Consider the following 13,349-nt stretch of genomic DNA (forward strand, 5'->3'; position numbering starts at 1 on the left):
ATTGGAATGAAGCTCCTCTAGATTCTTGCTGCTCCAGCAACAAGCCTCTATCTTATCATTGCCAATCCATCAACAAGGTATCTCCATTGTCGATCTGTGCATACTTCAAACTCTCATACCATAGTTGATTCGACTTGTACACATCTTTTGCTTCCGGACCGACATCTGCAATTTCGGACCCGTTAAGATAGGTACCATTTGGGTGATATCCCAGTAACTCTGTATCGAATGCTGCCAGCATTACATCGCCTGCCGATTTCCAGGTAGTCCTGAACATGCCATTGGGATTCCAAGCTGATGCGATGAGGGCAAGCGTGGGCAGGATCGCCTTGCCAAGCAACATACGCATGAAGATTCCCCCACGGCGAGTGAGATCGCTGGGCATCGCTGCAGGGTCAATAGCAAGTACGGATATGCCAGACAGTCTTGCGTCAGTTGCAAGTCGCCGGGATAGTTCTCGACTGAACAGTTATTGAAGAAAAGTTAGCAGAGTACGAGTATATGCCTGTGGGGGAGGTTGAGTGTGGAAATTTGGAGGACGGGAGCATTAATCTGACTGATTACTGTGGTTGCCAAACCCGAGACATAAATGGGAAAGCAGAAAGACTTACAACATCATGACCTCGCACAGCTTTGCCGCTCCGTAACGCCTTATTCCTGCATTGGCGTCACCAGGATGTTCATCTTTCGAACTCCATCTGCCCTTTGCCAAACTGTCGATATCTACAGGTATGTTCTTCCGATTGCTGAATATTTGCTCGAATTCTTTTGGCGCATACATGTTCGCAGATGAGCCGAGCTTGTTATTAGGATGAGTCGTACTAGCAATTCAGTTGTCAGCTTGCTGTCCGTGGACGTCAAATATAGCAATTACTCATGAGACCAACTGCTCAACACCACAATTCGTCCAGTATCCATGTCCATACTCTTGAGTAGTAGCAAGACCAGGAGAAAATGCGATAGGTAGTTTACCTGGAATGACATGTCAAAGCCATCCAAAGTAAAACTCTGTGTAGTTTGCTCTTGCCATCCTGCGTTCAATATCAATGCTCGAATTGGCGGAAGCGATCCATTTTCAACTCGCTCGTTGATGTTACCAGCAAATTTACGGACACTGGCAAGACTCTCCAATTCAAGGCTAGAAATCTCGTATCTATGCTGGAGTTTATCGGCGCTTTTCAACACGTTGTTGATATGAGGGGCGCATGCGGGCTTGCGCACAGTGTAGAGACCATAAATGTCTCTGGCAAGATTGGAGCGTTCGAGGAGTCGACCAACAATGGAACAGCCTAGTCCACCATTGGCACCCGTAAGAAGCATAGTATACTTGTCTGGTGACATTGAGGGCTGGAGTAAAACACTACGCGACTGCAAGTATGGTAGATAGGGTTCGAGCAGCCTCGAAATTGTCGACTAGAAGCAATGTGAATGCACTGGAGTCACTGTGAGAATCTGCCCAAAAGATTTCTCTGGGTAGCAAAATCCAATGCCGCATTTCGGCGGGGTACATTGGTTGTCGGAAAATTCAGCGGATTAAGACGGAGAATTCATATGGTCTGGAAAGTCTGATTGAGTTGTTTGTCCATTCTCACCAGCCAGAAACCCTGCTGGGCCGAGCTGCTGATGCGAGCGCCACTTAGTCCGTGGGATACGACTGAGCAAAAGCCGAGCAGTCGCCGAAAGCGCAATGAATGATTTGCTTTAACCAGGTGATTTGATTCGATAAGCTGTCGTCTGGATTCTGGCACCTGCGGTCAGTTTCAGAAAAACGATTTTACTCTCGCACCACATTGCCTATCACGATCATATTTGCAAATTTTGTCACCTGTTTGCATATAGCGAGAGAGCTATTTGTATCACCTTTATTCCTCTGCTTCAACTGCAATCGGTTAAGTCGACGACAACGACTGACTATTGCCCCATTCTTGCAAATATGCCTACTTTGTACCTTCTCCCCAGTTTCTCTGTTCTGTTCCTATCCTCTGGAATTATTGCAATCTTCTTGAGCAAGCTTTTCGCTCGCAGCGCCGAAGAAAATCGTATTCAAAAGGCCAACGGTTGTCAACCTGTAGCTCGATACTGGCAATGGGAACCTTTCCTAGGACTTGACCTGGTTTTTACCATGGTGAGGGCCTTGAGAACAAACAAATACCTCGAATGGCTCAGCAATCTTCATGCCAACATGCCCAAGACATTTTCTATCATCTTCTTTGGTGGACGATGGATCTACACCACAGAGCCAGAGATTTTGAAGGCTGTTTATGCTACGAATTTCAAGGACTTTGGCGTCAGTCCAATCCGCCGCCACTCAAAAGGATCATACCCCTTTGCTGACAAGGGTATAAACACTACAGACGGTGAAGACGTATGTTACATGACTTTTACTTTTACCGTCGTCCTGAAATGTTGATTCTTGATTTTCCCCGTGTTTTGACTTCTTAGAGTGTAATGAATCATCAATACTATGTTGGACCAATGAATGAGCCTCAGCTCCTATAGAGATACAAGATTTCTGACTGACTGACCATCGAATGTAGTGGGAATTCAGTAAATTCCTCGTCAAGCCATTCTTCGAGCGCGAAGTTTACACAAGTCTTCTCCGAATTGAGCAGCACGTTGATAAGTTTATGACACTGCTTCCCAAGGATGGCGAAACTTTTGATATACAGCCACTTCTGCAACTTTGGGTGAGTTGCAAAACTTCCTCTCATTTGATTGATGCTCACGTTTCTGTAGTTTCTGGATGTCACGAGCGAGTTCATATTCGGGAAAACTGTGGATGCTATGACGCACCCAGATCGTGCTAAAATCACCTGGACAATGCTAGATGTCTTACGTGGAGGCCGACTACGGGCACAGACCTATAGATTTCTATGGCTTCTCGACTGGAATTGGTGGCTCAAGGCTGTAGCCGATGTTCACGACTTTGTCACGCCGCACATTCGGTCTACATATAAAGAGATTGAAGAGCGCGAGAGAAGATTAAAGGAAGGCTTACCTGTTCCGCCTGAACGGACCGATCTTATTTGGTCCATGGCGTCAAATCTGAGGGACGAAGAGCTCTTAAGATCCCAGCTTTGTTTGATCATCGTCCCTAACAATGACACGACGTCTATTTTTATCAGCAATTGCATATGGTATCTTGCACGCCACCCTGAAGCTTGGGATAAGCTTCGCCAGGAAGTTGCTGCCCTTGGAGATGCCCCTTTAACTTTCCAGATTTTACGAAATATGAAGTATCTCAATGGCGTCTTGAATGAAAGTGAGTGACGCGCTCTCTCCGCATGCTTCTCATATGCTGACACAAGCAGCCCACCGACTTATTCCTAACAATGTCACCCAAGTCCGGGCCTGTGTTAATGATACAGTACTGCCCATTGGTGGTGGACCGGACGGCAAATCGTAAGTTTGGTCGATCTTTCATAATTGGCACATGCACCAGGATCTATGTGCCATGCGAACTTTGAGCAAGGCTAATGTGGCACTGAAAGGCCAACATTTGTCCGTAAGGGAGACGTAGTATCCATCACAAAGACAGCTATGTATCGCGATGTTGACCACTGGGGAAAGGACGCCAACGAATATCACCCTGAACGATTTGATGGGCTGCGAGGTGGCTGGAATTTCCTGCCTTTTGGTGGCGGCCCTAGACGGTGCCCAGCACAGATGATGGTCCAGACTGAAGCAGCATACATGCTAACTCGTCTCGCAAAAGTCTACCGTCGTATTGAGGCTCGTGACACAGCACCTTACAAAGCTGTCATGCGTATTGGGCCCTCTAACGCCAACGGGGTTCAAATTGCGTTGTACAAATAATGAGATGGGGCTGTGAGCTGCAAGGAGAGTCCACTTGAGACAGCCACAGACTTTTTCTTGGCTTGATGGCTTGATGGTGGTCTCATGGATGCATATTCGTAGTCGTCAATCAAGCGAGTTCTCATCTAAATCAAATTGAAATACAAAGCCTGAACATGTCGATATTGATTGATTGAACGTGAGTATGGTCTTATGGCGCCTTGCAGACGCGGCTGAGGTACAATACTAAGGTGCATATGGGGATTATGTGAGAACCGTACAATTCCGTAAGAAGTATACTCATCGACCTGATGTGACTCCCGATAGGACAATATTCCACCCCCACTGTGAATGGCACCACCTTTGCGCGCACCTGTACTTTACCCGCGCACCTGCCACAACAGCTCATATTCTATCTCACTAAGCACTAAGCCTCAATCCAAGCCAGTCCCGAAAAGCTTATGATGGAGACTGGCGGCACGTTGTCAGGGGGAAGGTAAAGAGGTCGGATTCGGTCGCCTCATATCTCCGAACCCCGGTTTTTGTGGAGAATTGAATATTTAGTTCTCAAAATAAACAAGAACTAAATAAACAGGATCGCCAGCTACACGCCTTCATTGTAGTTTTGTTCTGCTGAGTTGATTAAAAGATCGATACTTAGTCAACTAATTAAAAGGGAAATAAAGTTTAATAGAGCTTTCTAAATCAAAAGTAGCTAAAATCAACAAATCAAGTCCAACGATCTATCCTTTTAACTCAGTCAAATGCCGAAAACACACTTTGCCAAGGGGCAGCGCCGAATCAGGTCGCTCAAGCTGCATATCACGTGCCTGTTTCAGCCGTTCCCTCGCTTAATTCTAGGGCAATCCTCAGCGACAGAAAAACAACGGGGATCAAACCGTCGAGGGCTCGGAAATCTGTGGCCAACATCTTCACATTGGGGGGGTACAAAGAATAATCCTTCCTATCAGGTATATTAGATCTTAAGCCCCTGTCGGTCAAATTGAATTTTTACCAGAAAGGTGGACAGCCTCAAGCTCGAAAGAAATCTAGGTGCATACGCATATATGCACACCGATCCTAGAGATGAGCGGCACAGCTTTGCTTGACCATTACTGTCCATCGCATCGCGGGTGAGTTTTTTTATATGAACGACGAATCCAGCTTTGCTCTGTGATTACGCCAGGCCATGCCATTGTTGAGTCTTGGTCTCCAGGTAACAATGGACCCAGGTCCAGTCTACAAGCGACGACGCCCAGCAATAGCGTGCACACAGTGCCGACGACGCAAAATCGGATGCGATCGACTTTCTCCGTGTGGCCCCTGCAAAAGTTCACCATTGAAATTGCATTGTGTATATAACAATGCGATGGAAACTTCCAAGTTCCATCCGATATCTTCCTGGACCCCGAACCCGAACCCGAATCCGACCCCGATCCCGACTCCGAGCTCAAATTCGGCCCCTAGTGCGGATCCTATCTTGCATACCAAGATGCTGAATCATGAGAATGCATATTCATTAATGGACTACCAGTCTGACCAGAAATCTACGGCTGACCTGAATGCGGCTGTTGCCGCTCTTCCGGATTTCCCGCTCAGCCTGGATATGTTGTCAAGTTTGCACCACTACCCTGACGATGGCTTTATGGATTTTCTGGACTACGATTGCAATCAAGGGATTGTCCTTGGCGGCGATGCCAGTATCAGCTCTGACTTCAATTCTGAATCGGCGCTTACTGTTGTTCTTCCTTCTAGCGGGGTGGTACCTGCCCTGACAGACTCGTCCAATTCAGCTTCGAGCGCGTCGGATTCGCCGATCTGGGGGAGAAAAGTCCGACAGACTGATCAGAATGCCCTGCCTCTCAAGTCTCCGAATGAAGTCCACTCTAGCGCTCCTTGGAGTTCGGCGTTTGGTTCTGAGCTTCATAGTGGCCGTGAATCCATCAGGACAGGCGGTTCAGGCTCTGACAATAGGCTCCAAGGATGGTATGCTGCTATTATGTCCTGCGAGAGACTACAATTTCTCGAAGGCAGTTCCGACAATAACACGCGCAGCCAGCCACCGAATGAGGCAATTCAACCCTTGATAGAACGACTTGTCGAATTGGAGCACAGAAGAGACACTGGGAGAATCGATCGTAGCTTGATGAGCTCATCTGCAATGGCGCAAGCAACCTTAACTCTGACTGCAGGGGCCGCGAGACAACTACTGCCACCCCGGGAAACTTGTGATGTTCTCCTTGAAGCGTATATCAGCAGTTTCGAGTCAGTTTTGCAGATTTTGCACGTCCCATCCTTTCGGCGAGATTATCAAAGATTCTGGGAAACTTCGATATCAGAGCTTATGGACGCGGCGGAACCGTTTGCGTGTAAGCTTTTGGCTGCTATCGCTCTTGGGTCGTGCGTGTGCGCCAGCCTGGACGTCAATTGTGACGTCCAGGTCGACGCCAGCAGAGCCGAGCGGGACGGCCCGAGCCCTTCGCTACATCTGACGCTTGCGGAGTGGGCTCTTGTTTGGATTGACTATGGGAATCGATGGCTTGAACGCAAAATGGGAGCAGCATCAATACAGGGCTCGGGATCAACTTCCAGATCCCGACCTTCTGCCAACACAGCGCATGACCTCGACATGGTCCAAATAATGTGTCTTCTTGCTCTAACACGGCACACCCACCATCGCGAGACGCCACTTGGAGGATGCTTCGTTGGAGGTGATTTAACTCGCATCGGTACTCAGATGGGTAAGTTCCCCAGCAACAAAAGATGGCACCACGTGCAGCAAGTAGTAGAACTTAAGCTCATTGTCTACATAGGTTTGCACCGAGAACCACGCATCTGCTATCCAACAATGTCGGCACATGAAGCTGAGATGCGGCGACGCTTATGGGCAACCATTCTTGAACTAGCCCTACAGACATCGTTCGATGAATGTTTACCTGGCCCCATCTCCCCTGAGAACTATGACTGTGAAACACCAACCAGTCTTGCCGACGACGACATGACCCGGACCGGCTTGGCCACAGTTCCGCTCGTCAACCAGAGCCCTTCGCACGCCAAGTCGCCAGTTTCAGTAATCACTCTCTTGTTCAGAACGCAGAGAACTAGGCTTCGAATTCTGCAGCTCGTCAATGCACCTGGGCTGTCAAAGTCATTCGATGCAAGCCACAGCCTGGCAAGCGAGCTGAGCGATGCTTGCCAGGCAGAGTTGACCCCGAACGCTACAGCTTTCCAGATCAAGCTTCTGAATTCCTTCACAATGCCTTTTGTGCTTGCACTCCATGATCCGTTTGCAGATAAGGCGACAAAACACCCTGCTTACTACTATTCGCGTAAGATGCGCATGGAGACAGCTGTTCTGCTACTTGCTCCCCAAGTAGCCATCGCCCCTACCGCCCTTCCACGGAGCCAGAGTACTGCGGAAGCGACTTTCTCAGAGCCGCCTAAAGCAAGCACCATGACCACCAAATTACAGCACTTAGATCTTTACACAGCACTTTGCATACATGGGCACGGCCACTTCGCTCTTGTACAATGGAAAGCTACTGCGGCGTTGTGCCTTGACCTCATCAATGAGCTGGAAGCCAATAAATTCCCTCTTACGGACAGCGCGATGGGAAAGCATATACTCAAAACAGTACAATATGCCACAGATATATTCAAAGAACGAATGCAAGTTCTTGGTGAAGCAAACGCAACTCGTGAATATATATTTGTCGCTTGTGCTGACGCGTACATTGAAGCAATGCTGAGCGGATCTCGTCTTGTGGAGGCGGACAAGGTCATTGATGGCGCTTTAAAGGACGCCTTGGTTACTTGTTGCGAAGCAATTGATCGGTTGAGCGGTAACTTGAGAGCTTTTGAGGGAAACAATAGCAAGCAAGACATGCAAATGTGGATGAGTAGTCAATTTGATGGGGATGAGCATTGAAAGAAGTAACGTTAGAGATTCTGCTACTCAATAAGAACATGCTTCGTGTTTTGAATAGCTCCAGGCTTTTCGCATTTTCTTTTCCAATCATCAGAGACTTTTATGAAATCTTTCTTATTTGTGGTTGTTGCTGCTTACAAGTTCGTGTTTTTGATATTTGCAAATCTGGCCTGCGGTAATTTCATAGGCCGTTCGCACAATAGGAAGTTGTCCAAACCAGATGGTGTGGGATCAAAGATAACATTGCAACCTCTATTTAAGAACTCTCTGGTAGGATTTGGCATCAAGTACACAGTTCTTCCACAATAGGATATACCAACTTTTTCCCCTTGACTTCACCCCTTCTCACAGCGTCCATGCCTCCACCTACTGCAGCAAGACCACCCCTCCTAGTTTCTAGCGGATGAGGACTGATGAGACCACTATCCAAGAACTTTTGTGCAACCACATACCATTTCTTAGCGCACTCATGGTCTTGAGGTCGTGGTTCCAGGTTATACGGGGCTGCCCTGCAGGAAGCTGAGTCAGTACTGCCCTTCCAGAAACAAAACCAGAAGTGCCAAGACGGGACAAGAGTAAAGAATTTGATCCGGGACCAGGGATTTCGCCTGGTCTCGAATATTCCGAGAAGTTCTCAGAGAGGACAAAGGAACTTGGAGAACGCCTACCAAGTGATAGCATGTCCGAATTGAGTAGGCGTACACACCCAAGCTGGAATTACACTACGGCGAGTGTGTCCTCGTAAGGGGAAAGCATCCAGCGCTACATAGCGCCCTCCTTTTGGTCCCAAAGCTTCATAGCAAATGCTCATCGACGCTGTGTCAGTTATGCAATCGAGCACAAGCGCAAGATCACCAGACGTGTACTCGCGTATATCGGCACCACAAGTGGGAGAGTGATAGTCGAATGTTGCTTTCGCACCGAGGCTCAAAGCGTTACTTGCTGAGCTTGAAGAGCATACTGTGATTGGGATGATGTCTACAAGCTTGAGAACTTGTATCGCCATTGCCCCTGTTGCGGTCCCTCCACCGTAGACCAGAACGGTTTGTTTGACACCTTGAACTTTCATGTTCGAGGTCGGATCAGATGGCATCGTTGGCATTGGTAGTTGCAGGTAGTGAAATAAAGACAACCCAACAGTGGCAAGAGTAGCTCCCAGAGATGAAGCTGTCTTAAAATCCATACCTGCGGGGATGCGCCAGACGAGATTTGCAGGAACGGCTACGTACTCGGCAAACGCACCATTGTCAAGACGCAGAGGATTGTTTCCGAACACACCCCCAAAGACGCGGTCGCCGACTTGAAGATTCTTCATATCATTTTTGTCTGCCCTAAACTTATCCGTGTCTACACCGGTACCGGTTTGGACCACAATTCCTGAAAAATCGCTTCCGCTGGTTGCGCCTGGTGATGGCGACAGATCGGCGGATTTTCCATCAACATGATTGATCGAAACACATATAACGCGAACGAGAATGTCTGAAGGTTCGAGAACAGGCAAAGGGGTTGAGCTGAATAGTTCGAGGGTATTGGGACCTGAAATTTTGAGAGCGAAATGATTTGCGCAAGGCAAATTGAGTGTGGCTGTCATATTGTGGAGAGTCGGTTGAACAAGCTAGCCGAGTTTTTGCAAACGATCAGTTTCAAAATTTGTATTCTCACGGGTACGAGTCCAGGGAGAATTGGAATTGGCCAGGAAGTAAGCTGAAATGATGACATCTGACCCAAATTCGTGTTCAACGGATCCTTTCTCGCTCACACCCACAACACGACGCCCATTTCATGACAGCTTATTCTGGGCGCCGTCAGTCTCCCCGACCTGAACGGGATTTTCAGCACCAGAATTTCCCGCGACGAGTTTTCCGTAACATTCAAGCGGGTAATTCAAAGCTTAGGCAGAATTTCACGACCGGTCTTTGCGATGACCCGGAGCAATGCATGTCTGAGTAAGCGCATGCATGAAGTTATTGGGAATTGCGAAAAAATCGGCTGTACATCTCGATTTCGAAGATTGGGTGTTCGTGGGTTGCAGGAAACCTTCTCGGTTGCTGAAAGTGCAGGCTAAGTGAGGATTTCTGTCCAACTTGACATCGCAGTCCAGACTCGAGTAACGAAGAGTAGCAAAAGCAATTGATGTTATTCTTATTCAAGACTTCGAGTAATAGCACTTCACCGAAAAATAAATGCAGCTCTCCCGTCCAATAACGCTTAAGTGTGGTTTGATCCTCCCGAATCGACTGGTCAAAGCTGCTGTAGCTGAGAGCATGGCACCTGGCAACAACCTCCCTGATGAGCAATTTCACAGCCTCTATGCCCACTGGGCTGGGGGTGGCTGGGGCATGATAGTTACGGGTATGCAAATTGAAACCAACAGGAAGATGCTCTGAAAGCAAAGAGCCTTGACTAACCCCATTAGGCAATGTACAAGTCGATACTATGTTTCTTGGGACACATAGCGACCTTGCAGTTGACAACTTAATGGATGATGACACCATCATATCAGCATGGAAATCTTGGGCGACAATACTCAACAAGAACAATACACCAACTGTCATGCAACTCAACCATCCAGGACGTCAATCTCCCACTGGTGCGGGTAGACGCAGCATATTTGCAAAATCAATTGCTCCGAGCGCAATTCCTTTGGACTTGGGATCTGGAGTTATTGCCCAGACTTTCTCTGCTCTAGTATTTGGGATACCGCGTGAAATGACCCTTTCGGAAATCAGGAATATCGTGAAACAATTTGCACGAGCGGCACGTCTTGCAGCCCAAAGTGGATTTGCTGGTGTTGAAGTGCACGCAGCACATGGGTATCTACTCCATCAATTTCTTTCGGAGGCATCAAACAAACGAACCGATTCTTACGGAGGTACCCCAGAAAACAGAGTGAGAATCGTCGTGGAAATCATCAAGGCCATTCGAGCTGAGGTCCCAGCTGGGTTTTGCGTAGGCATTGTCTTGAGCTCGCCGGATCCGCCCTTGAAATTATTCGATATTCAAGCTTTACAGATAAAATCCATCATAGGTGCCGGTATAGACTTTATCGAAGTCAGTGGCGGGACCTTTGAGAATCCAAGCGTAAGTGGCAGCAATCTTAGTTCTCGGTACTAGTCTGGACTGATGTTTCGAATCAGATGTTCACCGGTCCCCACGCAGCCCCCAACCTACAGCCTGAAAATGGGTTGGAGGAGCCATTTTTTGCTGAATTCGCTGAGGCTGTAGGGCATCTGTTCCCAGATATTCCCTTGATATTAACTGGAGGTTTCCGAAGTTGTCAGAGTATGGAGAAGGCGATAGCTCGAGGGGTCTGTCAGTGTGTTGGTCTGGGAAGACCGGCAGTGATAAACCCGGTACTGCCGAAGTCCATCGCTTTGAATCCCACGGCAAGCAAGGAGATTGATGTGTTATATACAAAGAAAATAGAGGCACCGTGGTATGTCAAGCTGTTAGGGGTCCGTGCTCTAAATGTTCATTTTGACAATGTGAGTGTACCTGAGTTCGGCGAGAGCTTCGTTTAATTCGCTCTAACACTTGTTAAGGCATGGTACATTCGACAGCTGAAGGAAATGGCTTCGGAAAAATCAATCACTGTACATTTCAGAACCACTCCGTTCTCCATATGGAAGCCTCGCACAATTTGGACAGCCTGGGCAATACCTGCTTAATTCTCAGCTTTCAGTACTTCTTAGTTTAGCAGCAGTCACTTTTTTGTTGCGACCTGAGTTGCTTCATATTTTACACTTTCTCATCTTTCCTTTAGTATCAATTGACCAGTCTCTAATCAGAAGTTGAACAAAGGATCTAGTCTGAATAAGAGGCTAAGAGCTGCGTATTCTAAATGACCACATCTTTAATATTGACTTCATCCCTTCTACCCTCAAATGGCACATTTTGTTGATGCACTCGAACAGTGGAGTGACAGTGAATTGTGAAATAGAAGCGAGTCTTAGCTAGGAAATCTGATAGCTAGCTTAACTTTCTACGGGTTTTCGAAGATCTAAACCACTTCTGAGGCTTCTTTAGTCACCCAGGCCCGCTTTCAATACGGTAGAAAAATTGCCATTTGAGGGTGGAAGGGAGAGCCTATGTATAAGCAAGTGCTGTAAATACCCGCATTCAAGAGTACCGTCTTGGATCATGACACAAAGTTCTCGATTTATTGGATACGGTGGGAGGACCACCATTAGTGTTCGGAGCGATATCTGTATGGCTACTAGAATATGACGGTGATCATCCAAGGAGACGAAGTTGAACTTGACAGCCGCCTACTCTGATTTGTATACAAGCTACAGAGCAATGTTTGAAACTGCAAGTTATGTCTGACGATTCATTTCAAATGAAAGCCGTTGATGGTTGGGTAAATATAGTGAAATTACGACGAATTTCATTTGACCATTGACTCGTCTACATACGATGCAAAGGTCCGCATTCTGCCAAATATTTTCAAACACATACATCCTTAGGTTTCGAGGCGCTGATGGCGAGAAACCTCCATCTCTTTGGGAGGCCAAGATATCCAGCCGTGCCAGCAACCATGTTGACATACCGCTTTTCAAGATGAAAAAGTCGAACGAAAAAGAAAGGCAGCCATGCAAAAGCATAAAATAGGCGTAAGATAGGCTTGATATTCTCTGACCAGTCACATACTTTCACGTCCACAAATCCAGCGCTCTCAAGAAGGGCTTGAAAATATCCCTCTCTGGACATGTCGTTCACTGGAAGAACAGTATACCGACTGACAAGCTTCAACTGTTCATCAAGCTCGTCATCTGCGACATCTGCATCAAAATCCCTGCGAGGCTCGGTTTCCACCAGTACTATCCTTCCCCCTGGTTTTAGGATTCGTAGGAATCCAGCTAAAACTTTCTCCGGATCTGTAGCATGGCCAAAGGATTGTAAAGTATATATGCCATCGAAATATTCGCGGGATATTGATTGCAGATGATGGAAATCGAGTTTTCGTATGACCAATTGCCCGTCGGAGTCGCTAGCACGCTTTACTTTCTGCTGAGCCTCATCAAGCATGTGGTCGATAACATCTATGCCCGTGACATGCATGCCATGCTGGGCCATGTATAATGCGGTATGACCATTGCCACACCCCGCATCAAGGAGTTTTGAGCCCGTTGGAAGCTCCAGCAAGCCCAGCACTTTATCTTTCATGCTGAAGCAATGACGTGAGCTAAGAGCGTGGGAATGAGGGTAAATATCAGAAGCAAGATACTTACCGCCGAAGACTTGGACCAATTGGAAATGGCCAATAAGTATCCTTTTCGTAGTAGCCAAAGTGATGGTTGCCTTCCAATACAATCTGGTAGACGACACGTGATTCGAAAGTGCCATAGTATGCCTGGAGGGCCGGACTGGCTTCGACTTGAGGTTCTCTGGGTGTTCCTTTGCTGGGGTCCATAATCTACGTCGAAATACTGGATGTCGAATGAGGAGAGTTTCTGCTTGTGTTGGAACAGATCACAAGGAGAAGCGAATCGAAAAGTACTAAAATGGTGAGAAAGTAGCCAGATCTGTTGAATTATGCAGCCGGTATGATTCTAGCAAGTAGAATTTTGCTTATCTCGTCGATGATTTGAAGGTGCGATTTCGAATTTTCCGGAATTCCCCGTGG

General features: G+C 47.3%; 6 protein-coding genes across 6 annotated transcripts; 3 read left to right on the top strand and 3 right to left on the bottom strand.

Annotated features, from left to right (window-relative positions):
- Positions 1-55: 55 nt before the first annotated feature.
- ONS95_011584 (uncharacterized protein) lies at positions 56-1,439 on the bottom strand (the record flags this gene model as incomplete). Its single annotated transcript, XM_058505211.1, has 3 exons — positions 875-1,439; positions 612-821; positions 56-461 (listed from the first exon to the last, which is right to left on the bottom strand). Exons 1-3 carry the CDS (start codon positions 1,339-1,341, stop codon positions 56-58), a joined length of 1,083 nt encoding a protein of 360 aa, XP_058359768.1. The 5' UTR covers positions 1,342-1,439.
- A 397-nt stretch (positions 1,440-1,836) lies between these two features.
- Positions 1,837-3,932, top strand: ONS95_011585 (uncharacterized protein). The gene is made up of 5 exons (XM_058505212.1): positions 1,837-2,365; positions 2,538-2,687; positions 2,737-3,262; positions 3,312-3,402; positions 3,492-3,932. Exons 1-5 carry the CDS (start codon positions 1,934-1,936, stop codon positions 3,814-3,816), a joined length of 1,524 nt encoding a protein of 507 aa, XP_058359769.1. The 5' UTR covers positions 1,837-1,933; the 3' UTR covers positions 3,817-3,932.
- A 512-nt stretch (positions 3,933-4,444) lies between these two features.
- ONS95_011586 (uncharacterized protein) lies at positions 4,445-7,817 on the top strand. Its single transcript, XM_058505213.1, has 4 exons — positions 4,445-4,766; positions 4,826-4,928; positions 5,028-6,536; positions 6,609-7,817. Exons 3-4 carry the CDS (start codon positions 5,165-5,167, stop codon positions 7,721-7,723), a joined length of 2,487 nt encoding a protein of 828 aa, XP_058359770.1. The 5' UTR covers positions 4,445-4,766; positions 4,826-4,928; positions 5,028-5,164; the 3' UTR covers positions 7,724-7,817.
- Positions 7,818-8,006: 189 nt separating this feature from the next.
- On the bottom strand, positions 8,007-9,314 carry ONS95_011587 (uncharacterized protein; the record flags this gene model as incomplete). The annotated part of the gene is made up of 2 exons (XM_058505214.1): positions 8,007-8,232; positions 8,392-9,314. The coding sequence occupies 2 exons, from the start codon at positions 9,312-9,314 to the stop codon at positions 8,007-8,009; spliced, it is 1,149 nt and encodes a 382-aa protein (XP_058359771.1).
- On the top strand, positions 9,285-11,569 carry ONS95_011588 (uncharacterized protein). The gene is made up of 5 exons (XM_058505215.1): positions 9,285-9,788; positions 9,845-10,075; positions 10,140-10,804; positions 10,861-11,208; positions 11,266-11,569. The coding sequence occupies exons 2-5, from the start codon at positions 9,907-9,909 to the stop codon at positions 11,389-11,391; spliced, it is 1,308 nt and encodes a 435-aa protein (XP_058359772.1). The 5' UTR covers positions 9,285-9,788; positions 9,845-9,906; the 3' UTR covers positions 11,392-11,569.
- Positions 11,570-12,104: 535 nt separating this feature from the next.
- Positions 12,105-13,304, bottom strand: ONS95_011589 (uncharacterized protein). The gene is made up of 2 exons (XM_058505216.1): positions 12,955-13,304; positions 12,105-12,890 (listed from the first exon to the last, which is right to left on the bottom strand). The coding sequence occupies exons 1-2, from the start codon at positions 13,134-13,136 to the stop codon at positions 12,170-12,172; spliced, it is 903 nt and encodes a 300-aa protein (XP_058359773.1). The 5' UTR covers positions 13,137-13,304; the 3' UTR covers positions 12,105-12,169.
- Positions 13,305-13,349: the final 45 nt, after the last annotated feature.

The sequence above is a fragment of the Cadophora gregata genome (assembly GCF_030347475.1).
Source record: "Cadophora gregata isolate MNR1 chromosome Unknown scaffold_5, whole genome shotgun sequence".
NCBI lineage: Eukaryota > Fungi > Ascomycota > Leotiomycetes > Helotiales > Ploettnerulaceae > Cadophora > Cadophora gregata.

Excerpts from the sequence above, each read along its gene's own strand:
- ONS95_011585 (XM_058505212.1), top strand. The coding sequence starts at position 1,934 with ATGCCTACTTTGTACCTTCTCCCCAGTTTCTCTGTTCTGTTCCTATCC. Across the intron at positions 2,366-2,537 it reads ACACTACAGACGGTGAAGAC|TGGGAATTCAGTAAATTCCT; the intron begins GTATGTTACATG and ends CATCGAATGTAG. Across the intron at positions 3,403-3,491 it reads GGTGGACCGGACGGCAAATC|GCCAACATTTGTCCGTAAGG; the intron begins GTAAGTTTGGTC and ends TGGCACTGAAAG.
- ONS95_011586 (XM_058505213.1), top strand. The coding sequence starts at position 5,165 with ATGGAAACTTCCAAGTTCCATCCGATATCTTCCTGGACCCCGAACCCG. Across the intron at positions 6,537-6,608 it reads TCGCATCGGTACTCAGATGG|GTTTGCACCGAGAACCACGC; the intron begins GTAAGTTCCCCA and ends TTGTCTACATAG.
- ONS95_011588 (XM_058505215.1), top strand. The coding sequence starts at position 9,907 with ATGCAGCTCTCCCGTCCAATAACGCTTAAGTGTGGTTTGATCCTCCCG. Across the intron at positions 10,805-10,860 it reads GGACCTTTGAGAATCCAAGC|ATGTTCACCGGTCCCCACGC; the intron begins GTAAGTGGCAGC and ends GTTTCGAATCAG. Across the intron at positions 11,209-11,265 it reads TAAATGTTCATTTTGACAAT|GCATGGTACATTCGACAGCT; the intron begins GTGAGTGTACCT and ends ACACTTGTTAAG.
- ONS95_011589 (XM_058505216.1), bottom strand. The coding sequence starts at position 13,136 with ATGGACCCCAGCAAAGGAACACCCAGAGAACCTCAAGTCGAAGCCAGT. Across the intron at positions 12,891-12,954 it reads ATTGGTCCAAGTCTTCGGCG|CATGAAAGATAAAGTGCTGG; the intron begins GTAAGTATCTTG and ends TCATTGCTTCAG.